At 40.3% G+C, this 21,470-nt stretch overlaps 1 protein-coding gene across 1 annotated transcript in view; it reads right to left on the bottom strand.

Annotated features, from left to right (window-relative positions):
- COL9A1 (collagen type IX alpha 1 chain) overlaps positions 1-21,470 on the bottom strand; it is a 90,333-nt gene that overhangs the window by 16,964 nt on the left and 51,899 nt on the right. The window contains exons 26-34 of the mRNA XM_036414902.2: positions 20,680-20,733; positions 20,524-20,577; positions 10,040-10,093; positions 9,361-9,432; positions 8,773-8,808; positions 7,644-7,688; positions 5,226-5,258; positions 1,811-1,957; positions 1,555-1,609 (exon numbers count right to left, since the gene is read on the bottom strand). Coding sequence (XP_036270795.1) covers positions 1,555-1,609; positions 1,811-1,957; positions 5,226-5,258; positions 7,644-7,688; positions 8,773-8,808; positions 9,361-9,432; positions 10,040-10,093; positions 20,524-20,577; positions 20,680-20,733 — 550 coding nt within the window. The remainder of the gene's footprint in view (positions 1-1,554; positions 1,610-1,810; positions 1,958-5,225; positions 5,259-7,643; positions 7,689-8,772; positions 8,809-9,360; positions 9,433-10,039; positions 10,094-20,523; positions 20,578-20,679; positions 20,734-21,470) is intronic.

Here is a 21,470-nt window from a genome sequence, read left to right as displayed (position 1 = left end):
CCCAGGGGCTTCCTGCCAGGAAGCTTCACAGGGCTGTTCTATTCAGCTCTGCCTGGATATATTTGGTCCCGCTGGTTTGAGACCAGAGACAAAAGGATGGGGATTAAAAAAAAAAAAATTTAACTACACTGCAGGGCTCTGGGGTGAGCCGTGTTCTAAAAGAATGAGGATGTCACCTGCATCCTGGCTTGTTATCGGAAAGCCCAGGATGGGGAGAAAATGAGTTTCTCCAAAGAGGTAGAATGATGTTCGGAGTTTATTAAAAGCCAAGGACATTGTCCAGAAGGAGCATGGAGATACCATTTGAGACCTAGCCTCACAGGTTTTGCTTGAAGATAGTAAGTAACTTAAAATATTTTGCAAATTCATGACTTCTTATGAATTCTTCTTTTCAAAGTTTTTTGTTGTTGTTGTTGTTGTTTTTTTCATGCTTGGAGTAGATAATAAACATTAAAAATCGCCTGCTTCCTGGGAATGGTTGCAGTCTGTCTTAAACATTAATAACTTTGTGGGCTTTTTCAGGAACCATTAAATAGATTAAGAATCATCCACTAAAACCATAGAGAACAAGGCAATGTTCCCATTATAATACTCTAAGGAACAAATTCTGATGTAATATATTTTCACGCTTTAGGGTGCAAAGAATAGGAATTGGAAACACATTTCTAACCAATATTTTACAGCTGTCGCAATGTGAGTATGCTAAGTGTGCCTTGCATAAGGAAGAGCAAGTACAAAGTCACCATTTTCTGGAGAGGTGCTGTTTAAAATGGAAGCACCCTTTCAAGATACAATGTCGGCAGTAAAGAGAGGTCGGTTTTGAAATCCAGAGGTGACCGTTTCATTCTGGAAAACTCTACCAGTCTGAGAGACAAATCAGACAATCTCATGAGCCTACGGAGAAGAGCATTCCTTTCTGCCGGGAGTGGTTCCCACCAGAGTACGACAATGACTTGTCAGAGTGCCCGGGGTTGCCAGGCCTCCTGACACAGGAGGGTTGGCACACCTCCGTTTTCCATGTGATTGCAGAGCCAGGCCGGTTCCGAAGCAGCTGTGGCAAACAGCAGTCGCCATAGCCACAGATCAGTTTAGGTAAAGGTTCACGAATGTGAACAAATGCTGCCATTTTGGTAAAATACTAGTTCTTGACTATCTATAAAGGTGGTACAGGAGCAGCCGTACTGTCCTGATGCTTCTTACCGCCTGGAGTCTGTCAGTTACTTCTCACGCAATCTACAGAGAGTGACCCGGTCAGCGCTGGGTACTCAGAGTGGTGGGGTGTTGAAGAAGGGAAAGATACCTGAGAATTGTAGTTTCAACAGGGGAAAGCGTGTGAGTGTGTGTGTGTGTGTGTACACGCACTTTCTTGTAAATTAATACCTTTGGCCAAAAAACAATCTCAGGCTAATCCAGAAAGGCATTATTTTTCTTTTTCTTTGAAGCTATAAGCTATTGTGATGACGACCAATTGGATAAAACAGAACGGACATGAGTATTATTTAAAAACTCCCTCCTTTAAAGCATACAAAACATCAAGCATTATGATTTATTTACCTTGCATGACCCTCATGCAGACCTGCTTGATGTGCTGATCTGTGGGCGCTCTCCCCTGGGGCAGGAAGGAAAAAGCAGTGAGTTACCCACGGAGCCACAGACAGGGCTCTGTTACAGGGTGCATGGGCAGACGTGGCAGGGGACAGGTGGCTGGATTCACAACAGGACAACCGCCCCCACTGCCCAGGAGCGGGTGTCTGGGCTCACCAGGGGGCCCCGGCCCCTTGTGCTGTGGGTGGGGTCCCCTGCCACTCACTGGAGGGCCCTCGATGCCAGGCAGGCCGGTGGCGCCCTGTTCTCCCTGCACGCCTCGGGGTCCCGGCGGTCCTTTCGGGCCCTCCACTCCGGGGAGCCCCCGGCCGCCTTCAGGCCCCCGCAAGCCAGGCTCCCCGGGGTTACCCACCTACAACAAAGTGGCACAGGGTGAAAGCAGGACTAAGTACAAGTCTGCTGAATATTGCTACAGTATTAAAAATCATACTTTGAAATTTACTACATTCTGTTCAGTCAGAGGTGAGAATTCCTCAGCGTAGACACACAGTGCCACACAACTCACCAGTCTCTTAGAACTCCAGTTCAAGCAAACTTTTAAAGAATCTTTCCTTTTTGTACAGTTGTTATTTCAAATTGGTAATTGAAATAATACATTTTTAAAACCACATTCTTTATACTTTAAGCCACGTCCTAAGAGCAAGTTAGCTGTTAATAAAAGGCTTGTTAACTTTTTCTTTCCACAAAAAGGCCAACAAGTTCTTACGTGTTACTTTGTATATCACCAATACAGCAAGCATAAAACAAAGATATCTCTAAGAACATGAGGTATTTAGCTTTTATAAGATTCTTTGGAGAATTTGAAGATGCCAGATATATCCAGTAATTATAAAATACTAACATGAACTAAATCAATGCATGTAAAACACCACATTGACAACAGTGCATTTAAAATCAATGCTTTTAAAATACTGGAACAAAACAAGTAAGTCCATAATTTAAGTATTGAAAAGTTAAAAATCTAAATATTAATGAAGTTAGAAATAAACTGTTTTCTTAGCACAAAAGCATATACACATTAGATTTTTGTTTTCTGGATGCAGACCACTGAAAGCATTTAAAAGAATCTTCCAGCACAATAACTGCTTTTAGAAAGAGACTAAATTAATTCACTTTTTGTTAAGCTACCTCTGGTAGAGTTTGTGGCGCAGTAGTTACAATGTACTGTTGTTTATAGAATAAGAATGAGAAGATAAAAGATCAAGAGGCAGCCAAAGCGGGTTTGGCTCAGTGGTAGAGAGTCAGTCTGCGGACTGAAAGGTCCCAGGTTCGATTCCAGTCAAGGGCATGTACATTGGTTGTGGGCATATCCCCGGTAGGGGGTGTGCAAGAGGCAGCTGGTCGATGTTTCTCTCTCATCGATGTTTCTAGCTCTCTATATCTCTCTCCCTTCCTCTCTGTAAAAAATCAATAAAATATATTTAAAAAAATAAAAGAAAAGAACAGGAGGCAGCAAGGGATGCTAGAGTTCAAGATACAAATGTTCATAAAGGAACTTAATCCTGCTTCCTTTTCCTATGAAACATTTCTCTACAAAAAGCTCTTCAAAACACTCAAATGTCTCCAACTGAAGGGAAGAAGGCAACGAAGGAATGCTTTCACCAGACACATCCAAAGAAATCTCAGCAAGTGTGCTTTTTCCAATCTCTCTTTATGCAAAAATTTTTTAAAAAAGATATTCATCTAACTCAACCTGTCAAAATTGCTCCTAGGAAGAAATTACAGCTAAAAGACTTCCTGAAAGACAGTGTCGACAGGGAGAGGGAAGGATGTGCGATGGAAGGCTGGGGAGTTGTCAGGTGACTAGAGTGCAGAACTGTCAGAGCTTCTGAAGCAACCCAGAGGAGAAGCCAAATGAATGCAGAAATGCATTAACGAACTGGCAGGAAACAAAGGAGACCGAATCAGTGTAGTTTCTGCTGACAATGCTAAAATTGTTGGAACAAGAGACAAGAAATTTTTAATGAAGAAATCAAGGCACCAGGATATAAGGATCCTGAATCTTTGGGGGGAAATTCCTCAGATGAGGAGAGGTATGCTAGAGTAGAAACAGGCTTTACTTGCTATCAAGTTAGTCTACCCTGAAATCACTAAGGACAGCAAAAGTCTTCTGTTAGTAACTATTTCCCCTGATTCTGGGACAGTACACTTTAATTTCATCAGTATCACCTGAGTCGTGTTGGAGAAGGGGGAGGGGGGTGTTAGAAAGAAAGGTGAGGAATCAAGAACTAATTCCTAGTATTATATCCAAATTTAAATGAAGTGATCACTGCATTATTCATTTTTCTTTTAGAGCTTGAACATTAACAATTATTGCTACACCATGAAAGAGCATCTTTATTACCAAATTCTAAGATGGCTTATCTTTTACATTTTCTCAATCCCAAACCATTTCCATCTACGATTCTTAGGCAGAAAAATGTTACTTTAAGCTTGAGATGGCATTTAGAGGCAGGATGCAAACAGCTAAGTTAATACAACTTAGTAATAATTGCCACCTCAGTGGTGTGTAAAGAACCCAGGGCAGGGCTTTGTGACCAAGTCTGGGTGAGTCTCCCCAGAGGAAGTGGGGCTGACTGTATAGGAGGAGGTGGCTGTTTTAAGGGAAGAAACAGAAGGCAGCAGGCTGGGTGAACAGCACGAGGCACCAGACAGCATGCCATGTAAGAAGAGCTGCAAACAGATGCAATTCCAGACGTGAAGGAGAGGAGAGGAGACAGGCAAGGCAGACAACACTTTGTCAAAAGCTGTGGGCACCTTGCTAAGAATCCAATTTTATTCCATCAACTATTATCCCTGAAGGATTTGAAGCAGAGCAGGAGTAGTGTGTTTTATCTTTTCTCTCTAGATGTCCATGGCTGCCACAAGGATCATAAGTTGGACAGGGATGGAGAGGAGTGGGGGAGATTCCAGAAATAGGAAGGACTTGGAGACTCACTGGCAGCTGGTGGTTAGTGACATCTGAGATTGAGGTCTGAGCTTCATCTTTTCTCCTTACACTAAATCTTTATTGTCCTAGTGCATGCCTTTCAAATTATAGGTCATCCCAGGTCTGCCGCTAATTGGTTCTATCATTCTGAATTCATCTAATCTCTAAGGACATCAGTTTAGTTTCTACAAAATGATTAATTAAAAAAGGTAATTGTTTTTCAGCTCTAATAATTCTCTATTACATTTTCTTATGCATTCTGTCTCTATCTTACTTCCCCAAATAGAATACCCTGGAGATTAAGAAAATTACTGAAATATTTGCCAACAAATTGTACAACTGCCAACAAAACTCAATTATACTCTCTCATAAAGCACAAGTTAGTTCTTTAAACATGGCCCATTTGGGGAAGAAATTACCATGTAATATATTCATTGAGCCACTTGTAATATGAAGGAAAGAAAAAACATATCCGTTAGAATGTTTAGTTCAATTGGCAGATCTATTTGCTCTGTTGTTTAGTTCTTTGAATTAATCCACTACTTAAAGAATAAATTTAGACATTCATTTCCTTGAAGATAAATCTATTAAGAATTGAATTTACAGAATGATTTCATAAAGCAAAACATTGCATTTTCTCCAGCATTATTGATATTTTTATTTTTGAACCATTACTGTTCATTATACTTACAGTTCCCTTTGGGCCAGGTAATCCTGTATCTCCCTAAATCAATAAAACAAAATTATATTAGAACACTGTACTCACAAAGATATTATGCTACTGAAATCTATAGAAAACCGTGAACAGAGATGAACCCTGACACCACAGAAAGCCATTAGACTCAAAAGTTGAATTTTCCTCCCAGTTTTGCTACTTAGCTTTGCTACCCTGTGTGAGCCAGGGAACCTCCCAAACTTGGCTAACTTGTCTGGTTAAGTAACAGGGTTGAATCAGAGCTATCCAAGCTCCATCCAGATCTAAAATGCTAGGCGGTGAGAATTAAAGTGTCAAAAGATATTAAACTAGCATTCTGTTATAAAACCTAATAGGCATTTAAACCTATGACTTTGTTTTTTAAACTCTAACAATATTTTAAAATGTATCCCGGAAGTCTATCAAGCCAAATATGCATATTTCAGGCCAAAAAAACCCTTACAAATCTCCCACCATCAAGTCTAGATATGAATGCAGCTCAAGTTTTAGCACATTAGTTCATCTTCACTACCGAACAGAAGATTTAAAACTTCCCCTTAGTCCATAAAATGAACAATTTTAACAGAAGACTAAAATAGAAACAATTATTTGTGGAATTTGCTTAATAGTTAGGAAGCTTTGCCTAATTCAGATGTTACATTTATACGAACTCTAAATCCTGTAAATCTGAATAAAAACATTACCAGGATATTTTCCTGCACTAAAAGATCTCCAAAACTAATTTATGAGGAATCCATCACCCCCACCCCCAAGGACCAAACATTAGCTTCCACACTAGGTCATGCTAGACGTTGTCAAAACCTAAGGATGAACCAAGGGACCTAGCTGTCCAGGCAGTAACAATTACTTGTCCTTATTGTCTTCCTGTGGGTTTAGCTGCAGGTAGAGATGGGGGTCACCACTTTGGAGGGTTTTAGAGCAAAGAGAATGCCCACTATGAGCCACAGTTTTTTAACTATACTAAAACTTTAATGTTTTCTTTCCATGAGAGGCAATATTCACAGACTTTCTATAGTCAGCACATGAGTGTCAACGTAAAAACCAGGAGGTCACGGTTCGATTCCTGGTCAGCACATGCCCATGTTATGGGCTTGATCCTGTGTAGGGCATGCAGGAGGCAGCCAATCAATGATTCTCTCTCATCATTGAAGCTTCTATCTCTTTCTCCCTCTCCTTTCCTCTCTGAAATGAATAATATACACATATAAATATGTATATATACACACACACACACACACACACTAGAGGCCCCCTCAGCCCAGCCTGCACCCTATCCAATCTGGGATCCCTCAGGGAATGTCTGACTGCCAGTTTAGGCCTGATCCTGGGTATTGGGCCTAAACCGGCAGTGGGACATCACTCTCACAATCCTGAACCACTACCTTCTAATCTAGGGGTGTCGAACTCAATCAGAGAAGGGGCCAAAATCTAAAATCCAGCCTAAATCGCGGGCCGAATGGTTTACTGAACAGTCATAAACTGTCATTGTGATGGAAACGCAGTGGAGTGCAGTGATGACAGCGCGGTGCGGGCCACATTGCAAGGCCTGGCGGGACGGATTTGGCCCGCGGGCCTTGTGTTTGACACATGTGTTCTAATCGCTTACCTGCCTGCCTGCCTAGTCACCCCTAACTGTCCCCCCACCCCCAGCCTGATTGCCCCTCACTGTCTCTGTATGCCGTCCTGATCTGCCGGCCTGATCACTCATAATTGCCTCCCCTGCTGGCCAGATTGGCCCCAACTGCCCCGTTACTGCCAGCCTGGTCAACCCTTACTGCCTCCACTGCCAGCCTGGTTGCCCTCAACTGCCCTCCTACTGGCCTGATTGCCCCCAACTGCCCCCCTGCCAGTCTAGTTGCCTCTTATGCCCCCTGCCCCCCCCCCCCCCCCCCCCCCCGCTGGCCTGGTCATCCCATGTAGCCTGCTGTTCAGTTGTTTGGTCGACCCTCACTAACTCCCCTGCCAGGCTGATTGCAGCCTCCTTGTTCAGTCATTTGGTCATTCCTCACTAACCCCCCTGCTGGCCTGATTGTAGGCAGCCATCTTATGAGGGTGTGATGGTCAATTTGCATATCACCTCTTTATGATATGATATATTACCCTGATTGTGTAGATGTAAACCCACAGGAGAATTCACCATGTCTAAGGGAACAGGAACACTTTGTTCTCCAAAGGTTTAAGGCTCGGTCTATCACCATCTCAATGTTTCCCCTCTGCCTTACTTGATCTTGGCTGTAATCTTGGAGAGTCATTTGTTATGATATATAAGAAACATCTTAACTTTTAAAGAAGACAGAAAAAGATAAGATGGGCAGAGAAAAGGAAAAATGTATGTTGTCATAGAGTTTGAAATCAGTAAGTCTCCGTTATTAACAGAAAAAAAAGATATCTTACAAGTTCACCCCTTTCTCCTGCTTCACCTTCTTCACCAGAGGCACCCTGAAAATTCAGTCACATTTGAAAATTTAAGAGTCACATTTTAAAATTCTTTGCACTCCCCCTTCCCCTGCTTAGTCAAACTAATGGGCACTCATAAATGGCCACACTGTTTCCGGGATCGTGCAGAAATACAAAATGCTCTCAGTGGCTTTCCAATCTAGCTGTCAGTGGCCAGGCCAAATCAGAAAATGGCCTAGCCTGGTCAGAGTGGCTCAGTTGTTTGAGTGTCATCCTATACACCAAAAGGTTGCTGGTTGGATTCCTAGTCAGGTTGGGGTTCACTCCCCTGTTAGGGCATGTACAAAAGTTAACTGATTGATGTTTCTCTCTCACACTGATATGTCTCTTTCTCTATCTATCTATCTCTCCCTTCCTCTCTCTAAGCATGTCCTTGAGTAAAAATTAAAAATTAGTTAATTAGTTAATGAATTAATTTAATTTAATGGCCTAGACAGGTGGGTACTGGAAATATTGAGGGGAGCATTTTGTATGCTGTACAATTAAATAATTCAAAATAATATAGGATGTAAACTGTAATTAAAAAATAAAATTTAAAAGAATCCATATGTGAGAAGAAAACAAAAGGAAGTGGCTTCGAGAAAAGCCAGAAGGTGAGGCCAAGTTTCTGCTAAAATGAAGGATTACTGAGAGTATTCAGCAATCTTATAATTAGGTAATCTTTGACAAAGGGCTCTTACAGTATGAAAAGATCTCCAGAGAAAGGACTGATTCTAATTCATATGCATAGGTTATTTGTTAATTCCTTGACACAGGGAAACTTAAAAGGAAGGCTTCATCAGAATAAACAGATTTGGTGAAGGAGAGAGGCAGGGCCAGTTTTTTCAAAGGAAGGAAAATGTGTAGCTCTGGAAGCAGAGCCATCATTAGCTCCAGCTTATAAAAACAGTGACTAAGGCTACAGTCCAAACTAAACTCTAGGTGTCACTCATGGTGAAACACAGCGAGAAAAACCACTGGCCTCCATTTTAGTTACACCCATAAGCCAGCTAGTGCCCCCTGCTGGTAGAGCATAGTTATGCACATTAAACCCTGCATTTTATACTATCATTCAACTAGGACCTACCTGTTCACCCTTTGGACCAGGTTCACCGACTACACCCTGTAATGCATGAAATATAATACTTTTTCAGTATTTTAATATTTAGTCTGAAATGACTCAACCCCCTTTATTGGGCTGGTGGATAAGCACAAATACAAATATTGTGAAAGAAGAGAACATCTCCCTCTCTCACCACCTAATAAGAGTCAGGTAAGACCTAGAGAAACAGGAAATTGCACACACCCCGCCCAGGGCATTGGGGCAACTTGGGGCATTCTTTGATCCCATTTATGTACAATTTGACGAGTAAGAATGCAAGTTCAGATCTAAATAGAGAGCATGATTACAACAGAAATTTTTACTTTCTTCCATTTCCCCACCCTCCTGATAAATTATTATATTAATAGGGTGTTTTTTGGGGGGTTTTTTGTTGTTTTTTGGCTTCCTAATATCAGCTCTCAGTAATTTCAAGTACCTGTCTTGCTAGCTCTCTGTGATAAGTTCAAAAAATTTAGAACTTTCGAAAAGCAAAGCCAAAAGCAGGATTGGTTTTCTTAGCATCATAGAAATCCCTTCCAAACAAGGGGCCTTTTGGAGGACTAGAAAGCTTACCCTGTCACCTTTCATTCCAGGAAGTCCGGGGGGGCCAGGCAAGCCAGGGAGGCCAGGGCTGCCAGGAGAACCCTGAAAAGCAAACACCGTGTCCCCAGAATCACTGTTGCTGAAAGCACACAGGCCCCGGGTGTGTTGACGCCTGTCTGAAATTAATGAGCTGTGTGGTTTTTGGTTTTACCCTGTTCCTCAAACCTGCCTCTTTCCCACATTCTCAGTAGAGAGACCAGCTCCCCCACCCCCTCTCCCCCACCTCTGAGCTCCCCATTCCCCAGTTTGCACTCCTTCCCAACAGTGGGCTCTTTGAGTCTGCCCCTGCCAGGGCGCTGCTCCTCTCGCTGTGTAAACAAGCGCAGCCAGAGGAGGAGAAGGCGGCATTCAGCACAGTCCCTTCCAGTCCAAGAACAACCAGAGGCCAAATGTAGCAACTGATGTCTCTCCCTGTTTTAAAATGTATGCTTCAATCTGCACTGATTAGAATGCCCTTGGAGGGCGTTTCAAATATAGTTTGAAATTACCCACTTACTTTTTTCACATCTTCACATAAACAACAACAATCAAGAAAGGATGATTAAATTGCCCTTTGTGAATCGTTTTTCTCTCCTTGCTTATTTCTTTTTTAATGCACCGTGTTTTATACGAAGCAGATAAACTGCTGGAGCCTGAAAACATGACTTACCAGTTTACCTGGTACGCCTGGGGGTCCCATGGGTCCAACTTCTCCTCTGCTGCCCTGGAAAAACACAACACAGACACCCAAATGCTTAATTACCATGCCGATAAAACCACATCCTACCAGGGGTTTTGTTTGAATATGCCATTAAAGTTTTCACATCTAACGGCAGACACCTTTGTATCCAACGCCTCAGCCTCTTCAGTGTTCATCCTTCGGCGAATGCCGTCAGTGCTGTTCGTTGTGGTTACAGACCATTAGAAATAACTGGTACATCTGTACGGAATGCGCCCGGTAATTTCCAGCATCGAAATCACCACCTGACTTACGTGATGGGTCTGTATGTACATGTTTTATCCCCTCATTTAGACTCTGTGTGCCTGAGGTGTAGGTACATTACTTTTGAATGCCACACCATGCCTAAAACTCAGAGTAAACAGCACATTTTAAAGCACTATCTGGCAAATGATCTTGAACCTAAAAAGAGTGAAAAAGAGACAAAGACAGAAAAGTTTGCCTTTAAATTACTGTTGCAGTTTGGGAAAGACATAGTAGAAATTTATAGTTTCTGAAATTAAAAATTCTTTGCTCTACTCATGTCTTAAATGTGTCTTAAAAGATTAAACACGTTGAAAAGTACAATTTATAATGAAGGCACACCATCAGCAGTACTCTAATTTCATTTTCTGAGCCAATTTAGATTTTTATTTGAAAAAATAAGGACTTTGAGGAGACACATTAACTCTTCCATTTCTTTCCCTGAGAACTTCATATAGTTTTATGCCGTCTGATAAAAGCTCGTGTTATTTCTAAGCATATTCAACGAAGCTGAACACTGAGGTTATTAGATAAATAATCACTGGACAATGCTTTAAAAATGGAAATTTGTTTTTCTTTAAAATGACACGACAATTTCATATTAATGTTCAATATTTGTAAATACTTCTGGTAAGATTATCCTGATCTGACCCATATGCTATTCATTCATCTATAAGTTGAACAAGGTGTCAGGATCCATAAACCTACTGAACTTTCAATTTCTCTAAAGGGGTTAAAAAATATTTGCCAAATTACCAGTTTCTAGCTATGAGGCATAATTTTGTGGCAGTAATTTCATATGACTTATAGGTGATTTAAATGAAATGCTCTTAAATACTTGCCAAAATTTTTTATTTCCTTTAATTCTCACCCAAGAAAAAAATCAATATTTTTATTGATTTTTTTAAAAGGGGGGGAGTGAGGGAGAGAGAGAGAGACATCAATTAGTTGCCTCTATACGTGCCCCTACCATGGATCAAACCCACAACCTAGATATGTGCCTTGACCAGGAATTGAACCCACCACCTTTTGGTGTACAGGATGACACTGCAATCAACTTAACGTATTTTCCTGCCTATAAGACGACCCCCTAATTTTACAGTTAAAACAGGTTTAGGCCTATATTCGCTGTATAAGACTACCCCCCACTTCCGAGGCAACACCAGTTCTTTTTTTAATAGACTGCCTCTCTGAGTCTGGCCAATCCAAGCAGGCTTTTTGTGCATGCAAATTATATATGTTCTGTACCCGAAGCTACACTGTGTTCTAGTAAAATGCCTGCTAGGGCGGTGGTATAGTGCCATTCTAGATTTCCAAGTCTATCCGTCCTCTTTTCTCTGTTCCCTTCTGCTGAGACCTGAATTCAGACCACTGAAAAAGCCCGGTTGACTTTTTTTCATTTCAAAAGTCGTCTTATACGCCGGAAAATACGGTAGCCATCCTGCCAGGGCAAATTTCCAAAACTTTTATATAAACAACCTGACTAGTGTATGAGTTTGGATAACACATTGGTCTTTCACCATGTAAGAAGCTTGGAAGCCAGAGACAGTGCCTTTGATACAAATGTAAATGAAAACCAGTCACTGTGATAGATTCTTCTGTTCACCTATAAATAGAAAATTAGGTCCCACCCATTAATTTGGCCCAGCACTTCAAAGTTCAAGACAGATTTTCTTCAGTATAGCTGCTCTTTTGGCATTTTCAAATAATTTCTCAACTGCATCATGATTGAGATCCTAAATGTCATTGAGCTAACATGACTATAATTTACAGAACAATTAGTAGTCATCGGTGAAGAACATAATTAATCATATTGGGAGGGGAGAACTCAACTCTTGACACAACCTCAAGCATTCACTTCTAAATAAATGAGCCATTATGCCATCTTACCCAAAATAAAGATGATAGATATAGTACCTTTTTTCTCTTCCACAATGAAAGGGCTAAGTCAAAAGAAAGATTGTATAGCCTTTCATTTATTTTTGGCGAGATTAATTATCTTTCCAGTCAAAGACAAGGATTTTCTCTGCTGGAATCTTATTTTCTCTGTCTTTGGTGAGCTCTAATTATTCAGTTCATAAGTATTTCTCTACCACTGGCAGGCCCTTGGCAAAACATATGAGTGGCTCAGAACCCTACAGCCTGCTTTGCTGAACTTGTGTACACATGACAGCCCAACACACGTAGGACCGTGGGAAGGATCAGTGAGATTATGAGCATTTACTCATCTGTTACTGCACAAATAGCATATAACTCTTCATTTTCATTTCACTTCCATCCTACAAATCCTTGGCCATTCTAAACGTACTTATTTCTATGCACATCATCTCACTGTGGGGGAAAAAAAGTAATGATTGTTTTTACAACAATGATCAAACAGCTACAAACAAAGCATTAGGGCAAGATTTTCTAATGGCCATACTTAACATTTCTAGGTATTTCAAAAACATGCATAATCATTCTCCAAGTTCTGGAATTTCACCTGTTACTAAGATGAACATGAATAATCAAATATACACAGTAATCTCTAAAAAGGTAGAGTAAACTAAACACATTCTGCAGGGAGCAATCAACCCTGATCTGGTAACCACAAGCATGCTAAATAAATGCTAAATCTCCTATGTTTCAACAGCTGTGATGATAAACACATTCTCAGATGAGGGTGAGAAAGGCTTGAAGGGAAATTGTTATTCTGCCCAGTGGCAAATATCTACACACTCCGTGACAATAAGAGTTATAACTTCTTATATAAGAGAATTGAAGTGACCAGGAGGGGAAAGGCAAAAGCCCATTAAAAATGTAAGCACCATAATAAAAAGCTATAATTTGCTCTTGGATGTTCTGTGCCACCACATACTAGTATATCTCTGATACGTTCAGACACATCAGCCAGTTCATCCCTATTTAAGAAGCCAAGCAAAACTTAAAAAAATAAAATAAAATAAAAAAAGATGCAGACCCTCGGATCAGTGATTCCTGATTTCTGGCTGTGCATTCTGGCTGGAGGGCTTTTTAGAAATGTATTTCACCATGTATCTCCCACCAGTCCCTCTCTCCATCCCCCCTCATATTCCACCCTTCTCCCCCAGATTCTGATCCTGTAAGCTTGGGGTAAGACTTAAGAATCTGTTTGGGCTTATGTTGTATTTATCTGTCTTTAAGAGCTTTTCTTAGACTTTTGATAAATGCTCACTAAAAAAGTTCTATAAATACTAAAATTTGTTAAATATATTTTGTACCACTGGAATCTGGCAAGCTAACTTCCAATAAGGACCATCCTGTGGAGCCTTGACTTAAGCAGGGAGGCATGTGAGGGTAGAGGTGATGTGTGGGCACTGAGCCCATTGCCACGCCTGAAGTCTGGCTCCCCGTGCAACAGCTAACACCGGGCACACAGCACAATCTTTGTGCCTGGGTTTCCTCGTCTAGAAAGTGGGGCCTAAAAGCAGTACCTATCTGAGAAGATGGATTAGGTGCATGAAGCACTTAGAACAGTCTCTGGCTCATAGGGAGTTTATAGAAATATTATTTTTTTATCCATGTTTTTATTCAAAGATTAAAGAAAAACAGTCAAAATTGTTTTTTAATTAAATGATTACATGTTTCTTGCCTTTCAACTCTCTTATGTTTCTTTAAAAGCACACGTGCTTGGACAAAATGAGTATCTGGTCCTCATTTCTTGAGTTTCTGTTAAGATCACTGATTAGCAGGAGGGCACTTTCTTAAGAAGCAAGCACAGAAGATTCTCACTTAACATCATCAATAGGTTCTGCAATTTTAGGTGAAGCAATGTATAATAAAAGGCTAATTGATAAGAATGAGAGTTAATTTCCTATGGTATCTCATCAATGTTATGAGGAAATGACATTGATTAAACCGATGTTATTTGAAGACTCACTATAGTATTTATAAGTAAGTATTTATAAGTATTTATAAGTAACTTGTTTATATATATATATATATATATATATATATATATATATATATATATAAACAAGTTACTCAAAAATGCTCATTTCAATAAATACAGAAAAATATTTATAACATCTCGTGACACTCCTGAAAAATAATTCTATTTGGAAGTCTCCCTTTTAAAAAATGAAACTATTAGACTTTTAAAATAATGCAGAAAAATACTTGCATTGTCATAATTATTTTACCCCCCAAAAAGAATTTTTATTTCATTGTGCTCTAGACTGTGATAGTGATTGTATTTGCCTGATTACCCAAAATGCTAACTAGCTGAAGGATAAACATTATCCTTAGCACCTTGCCAATTTTAGAAATGGGAAATATAAATCATTATACTAAGTGCCTCTCTTTGGCAAAAAGGATGCTGATTAAGCCAGAAAATCAATTATAATTTCTATCAATTGTTGCTTTTCTATACCTATTTACCTATTAACTTCAAAATATCACGTTAGTCCTACCACAATTATACTTTTTAGGTTTGGCACAAAGATATTTTTAAATCTATTCAATTTCACAAAAATATATAGTTTCTGTTTCTCTCTGGTGTAGGTTTAAATATTCCCTCATGTACAGATTAGATAAAAATCTGTCTAAACTATAACTATCACAGTTGTTTCACAAATTATTGACAGGGGTAACATTCTGGGGCCTGGGTGGGATAGGAAGACAGCTCAAGTCACTCAACAACATAACTTATGGGAGCCTTCTGTGCTTGAGGCTGTTGAAAATAGGGTGGAGGGGAAGGGATTTAAGAAACATGATTCAGCCGGGACCAGTTTGGCTCAGTGGATGGAGCGTCGGCCTGTGGACTGGAGGGTCCCGGGTTTGATTCCGGTCGGGGGCATGTACCTTGGTTGCGGGCGCGTCCCCAGTGTGGGGTGTGCAGGAGGCAGCTGGTCGATGTTTCTCTCTCATCGATGTTTCTAACTCCCTGTCCCTCTCAATTCCTCTCTGTGTAAAATCAATAAAAATATATTAAAAAAAAAAAAAAGAAACATGATTCACTTGAGAAAGAAGAACAAAGTAGGAGGGATCTCAATACTAGATATCAAGCTGCATTATAAAACCACTGTTCTCAAAATTGCTTGGTACTGGCATAAGAACATATAGACCAATGGAATAGAATAGAGAACCCAGAAATTGACCCAAACCACTATGCTCAATTAATATTTGACAAAGGAGGCAAGAGTATACAAGGGAATCAAGACAGCCTCTTCATAAATGGTGTTGGGAAAATTGGACAAATACAAGCAAAAAAAAAAAAATGAAATTAGACCACCAACTTACACCATATACAAAAATAATCTTAAAATGGATAAAAGGCTTAAACGTAAGATGGGAAACTATAAAAATCTTAGAGGAATCCACAGGTAGCAAAATCTCAGATATATGCCAAAGCTATTTCTTCACTGATACAGCTCCTAGGACAATGGAAACTAAAGAGAAAATAAACACTACATCTAAACAAAAAGCTTCTGTACAGCAAAAGAAACCAACAAAACAACAAGAAAGCCCACTGCATGGGAGAACATATTTGCCAATGTTATCTCCAATAAGAGTTTAATCTTCAACATTTATAGGGAACTCATACAACTTAGCAAAAGGAAGATAAACAACCCAAACAAAAAATGGGAAATGGAGCTAAATAGAATCTTTTAGAAAGAAGACAGACTTTTCACATGCTAGTTACACCCAAGAGATATATGAAAATATGCTCAAAGTCACTAATAATCCTAGAGATGCATATCAAAACGACAATATGGTACCATCTCACACCTGTCAGAATGGCAATCATCGAAAAATCAAAAAATTACAAGTGCTGTGAGGATGCAAAGAAAAGGAAACCCTCATGCACTGCTAGTGGGAATGCAGACTGGTGCAGCCACTGTGGGGAATAGTATGGAAATTCCTAAAAAACAAAAAAACAAAAAATGGAACTCCCATTTGACCCAGTAATTCCACTTCTAGGAATATATCCCAACAAACTAGAAACACCAATAAGAAAAGAATATATACACCCCTGTGTTCATAGCAGCACAATTAACCATAGCTAAGATTTGGAAACAGCCTAAGTGCCCATCAGCAGGTGAGTGGATTAAAAAAACTGTAGAATACTACACTGCTATTAAAAGAAAGGGACTCCTACCATTTGCAACAGCATGGATGGACCTGGAGAACATTATGCTAAGAGAAATAAGTCAGTTGGAGAAAGATAAATATTATATGATCTCACTCATTTATGGAATATAATGAATAACATAAACTGATGAACAGAAACAGATCCAGAGACAGAGAATCATTGATCAGACCGTCAGACCTCAGAGGGAAGGCTTGGAAGGGGAAGGTAAGGAGGAGAGATCAACCAAAGGACATGTATGCATGATATAAGCCTAACCAATGGACACAGACACCAGGGGGGTGAGGTAATGAGTAGAGGGGTGGGGTAAGGGGCCATGGGGGTATAAGGACACTGTGTAATACCTTAATCAATAAAGAAAAAAAAAACAAACCATGATTCAGGCTTCCCCGGAATTATATACTCTAGAAAACTGAAGGGAGACCAGCATGGCACTCATCCCATTAAGAATTATGAGATCAGAGGGACCCAACCCCCTTTCCCCCCAGCAAAAGCCCTGGCTAGTTCTGAGAAGCCTGGAAGAGGAAATTGGACCAGGAACCACATCATGGTAGAACCAAATCAGAGGCCTCAGCCACTTGCCTACTTCAAACCTGGAGCCACCCAGACTCAGTTATAAACCAAGTGATGTGCCATGGTGAGAGCCAGAAGCTCGGTCCAAGTGATAAAGGTTTATGCTCACATATAACCACAAGAGATACCAAAATACTTCAATATTTTTTGCTGTAGTATTGGTAAAAGTTAATGGAACGATGATGGGGAAAGGGGGAATACCACTTAATTTCAAAGATGGGTTCCAATGAGCTCTGATCTATTAGTAGGGCATATTAGAGATGGGTTTTCATTCTTTCTACTCAGCTTCTCAGTTTGAGATTTGCATGAAAAACTGATCCACTTGTGAGGACTAGTTGAAAATGTGTGAACTTGTCTATGAAATGGAATTTAATGATGTAAAATGAAAGAACAAAAGTATCTTTCAGCAAGGAGATTTGGTGTAGAAGCTGTACTCCAGAACTGAAATATTTATAACATCTCGTGACACTCCTGAAAAATTTATAGCAGGTGAGAAGTCAATTATTACATAAGCAGCATAACAAGATTTATGATAGCTCCAATTCAGCTCTTTTCAAGAAATATTTACTACTTTGTGGCAGACCCTGAGGAAAGGGATGTAAGATACAGAAGGTGGGTCAGACATGTCCTTGCCATTCAGCAGTTTCCACAGCTAGGGTGGAATTGGGCCAAGGATGACGGGGATCAGAATAAGGAGAGGTCACTTCTGTCTGGGGGGACAGGGCACAATCAGAGATGATTTCACTGTGGAATTCACATGCTAGTTACACCTCAGAAGGTACGTGGGAAGTTGAGCCAGATAAATGAAGAAGAAAGGTGTAACAGAAGAAAGCAGGCAGGGTGGGGAAGTGCAGAAAGTACTGGGCAGTTAGCATGGACTTAAGCACAGATTCTGAGCAAGGCCAAAAATGGAAAGAAAACCCAGGCATAAACAGGCTGTTTTAGGCTATTGTCCTTTCTATTACTTTCAGGGGAGATGGATTAATAATTTTTTAAAATATATTTTATCGATTTTTATACAGAGAGGAAGAGAGAGGGACAGAGAGCTAGAAACATCCATGAGAGAGAATCATCGATCAGCTGCCTCCTGCACACCCCCCATTGGGGATGTGCCCACAACCAAGGTACATGCCCTTGACTGGAATCGAACCTGGGACCTTTCAGTCCGTAGGCCGATGTTCTATCCATTGAGCCAAACCAGTTTGGGCTGGATTAATGATTTTTAAGTGAAGGGATGATGAAAGCTGTGCTTTGGGAAGACCAGCAGCATGGCGATGGGTGCCCACGTGGAGTGCTGCCATTCCCCAGGCCTTCGGAATTGGGTTTGGCATTTTTGTTTGTTCCATGACTGTGGGGACACTGCTGGAATTCCACGGTGGAGGTCAGAGATGCAGACACCCTGCAATGTGCAAGAGTCCTGGAGACCGAAGACCCACCCCAACCACAATACCAAGTACCCTGTGGGGAGACACTGGGAGATGAAGGAAAGACTGGAGCTGAGAAGGCCAATCAGGAGAAGACAGAAATAATCCAAGCAGCAGTGACTGATCTGAGCCAGGGTGGTAAAGGAGGGCGAATAAGAGAAGAGTGGATATAACAGAGTTTAGAAAAGGAGGCAATAGAAGCAAAAGGTCCTACTAGGCATAGGAAATATGAAGAAGAATACCAAACAAAGCTCTGAGCCTCAGTAACAGAAACAATTTGGATTCATAAAAACTCAAAAATCAAAACATTAAACATTGCATAGGCATAATTTTTTCTGGGATCTGCCACTCCTCACATGAGAATATTAAATACACACACACACACACACATACACCACCTTGCCTCCTCCTGCAGTTATGCCTCTTATCGTTGCTTTATACATCCCATGGCACTTTACTGGTGAGGGGCCAGGCCCTCTCTACCTGTGTCAGTTTTTGTGTCAGTGCATGGTGCTGGCACACAGCAGACGCTCCGAGATACAGTTTTCCACTCTATCAAGTGAAAACTAGATGTGATGGTCGGTATTCTCAAAGTCCCAGTGCCCTCTCCCAGTCATATAGCACCTTCATGGTTGTGGAAGTGTGACCTGGCTGTATCTTCATTGCTTTGACAGTCTAATGAAAGTATTTTTATTAGATAAGTCACAGGCTCTGAGCAAGAGAGAAGGAAAGGATAAGTGAGGAGTGAGAGAGCCAGGAGCACAGTGAGGAGCAGGAGCTGGTTTCTGTGGCTGCAGAAGAACTTATGGAATCCACAGATGTCAGGTGACAGGTATCAGTGAGAAGGGAAAGCACTAACATGTCACAAGACACCTGGAGTAGTTCACTTTCCTAAATCATGAACATCTAATTCATCATGCTCAAGAAATTCTTTACAAGAAATAATGATAGAAAATGTTTCTGTTTTCCCAGTTGGAGTTCTTTTTCTTGACCAGCAGGCTTTCAAAATGAAGAACTTACTAGTAGAAGGGCAGAGATAATTTTTTTAAAGTTCAATTGAAGTGCATAATGTTTACTTTCCTCATCAGTTTCTCTCTAAGGGTTAAGTTGTATCTATTGAGAATATATGCATTGCTATATTTGCTGCAACACAGATATTGCAAACTCACACTGAAAGAAATCTCCATTTTCTCAAAAGATTAAACATAGATTTACCACTAATCCTAGTTATGTACTCAAGATAAATGAAAATAAATGTCTAAACAAAAACTTGTAGAAAAATATTCATAGCAGCATTATTCGTAATGGTCAAAAAAGTGGAAATGACCCAAATGTCTGTCAATGAATGAATGGGTGAATAAAATGTGGTATATCCATACAATTAAATATTACTTAACAATAAAAATGAAGTATTGATACATCTATCAACATAGATGAGCTTAAAAACATGCAAATGAGAGAAGCCAATTATTTAAGAACCCACATATTGCATAATAATATTTATATGAAATTTCCAGCATAGGCAAATCTTTAGAGACAGATCTAGATTGGCAGTTGCATAGGGCTGAGAGGATTCAAAGGTAAGTTGAGTGACTACAAGTGAATACAGTTTCTTTTTTGGGGGGTGATAATGAAATATACTGTGACAATGGCTGCACAATTCTGTAAATATTCTAAAAATCAATTAATGGTATGCTTTAACTGGGTGAATTACATAGTATATGAGTTCTCTCTTGATTTAGTTGTTTTTTTATCACACGAAAGTATTTCCTTACCCTGAGATGAGAGCAGAAAAGATTGTCATGCTTTTTAAAAAATAGTTCATTTTCGTTTCCACTTCCTCAAAAAACAAGTGCATTGTAGTTCTAAATGGCTTTCCCATTTCATTGTCTTTATAGACTCGTACATGCTCAAACATCAGGAGGCATTGGCGGATGAAGGAAGGAAGGAAGGAAGGAAGGAAGGAAGGAAGGAAGGAAGGAAGGAAGGAAGGAAGGAAGGATAGGCCGGCCCAGCAAAGCCCTGAGAAGGCTCTTTGGGAGGGTCCTAAGGAAAGGCATACTCACTGGAAGCCCCTGGGGTCCTCGGGGTCCCACCTCTCCTGGCGGCCCCTGTTGGCCCTGTTGTGAGGAAGCAGGTAGAGAAAAAGTTAACATCCCCTAGTACCTTGTTTAGTGATTATAGCAGGTTACAATGTATGGGAAGAACTTATGGCATCTTACCGGTTTGCCTGAATTCCCCAATTGCCCAGGTTTCCCTGGAGCGCCCGTGTTACCCTAAAGGTAAAATGCAGCGTAATTCAGACAGTAAGTAAGCATAATCATCCATCTGTCTCACCCAGCCCAGTGATGTCTTACACTTCAACAGCATTCATTTCTCGGTTTTACATTGAGAATGTGGGAGGTTGTACAGTCTCCTTCTTGGTGGATACATCACAGTTCTTCAGATGCAGGATAATGTTTTGTTATTCCCAGGATTATAGGAAAGTGTCAAAAATGCCCAAAAAAGTGAATGTCAAATTTCAAATGTTTTTACCTGACAAGAATATGAGAGGATTCTTCTTTATTTACTATATTAACTATATGTCTTCCCTCTACCATTTTCACCTCCGATATACCTCTTGGAGCCCTTTTACCTGACACTGACACTATTCAAATTATAAACAATTATGTCAACATGAGGAAATATGAGAGAATGTGCTGCTGAGAACCCCTCCTAGCAAACTCCAGGGAAGGCACCGGTCTGGGGACACCATCTCCCCATCCATCTCTCACCATCCACTTTCAAGGCACATCTCTGGTCAGCACACTATGGACCAATATGATTGGAGGGCTGTAGCCAGGTGATCTAATAGTACCCAATTTCTACATTATTCTATTTATCTATTTTTTTCTTTCACCTATTAAAAATAATACATGAATATAAGCACTAATCGATCAGTATGTGGACAAGAAATGCCTAACATCTTTTTCAGTGTAAGCTTAACCATCATAATAATATTCTCTGGCATAAT

Source organism: Pipistrellus kuhlii, unplaced genomic scaffold (genome assembly GCF_014108245.1).
Source record: "Pipistrellus kuhlii isolate mPipKuh1 unplaced genomic scaffold, mPipKuh1.p scaffold_m20_p_5, whole genome shotgun sequence".
Classification (NCBI taxonomy): domain Eukaryota; kingdom Metazoa; phylum Chordata; class Mammalia; order Chiroptera; family Vespertilionidae; genus Pipistrellus; species Pipistrellus kuhlii.
Note: the sequence above shows the minus strand (reverse complement) of the source record. Positions and strands in the feature narration are given on the sequence as shown.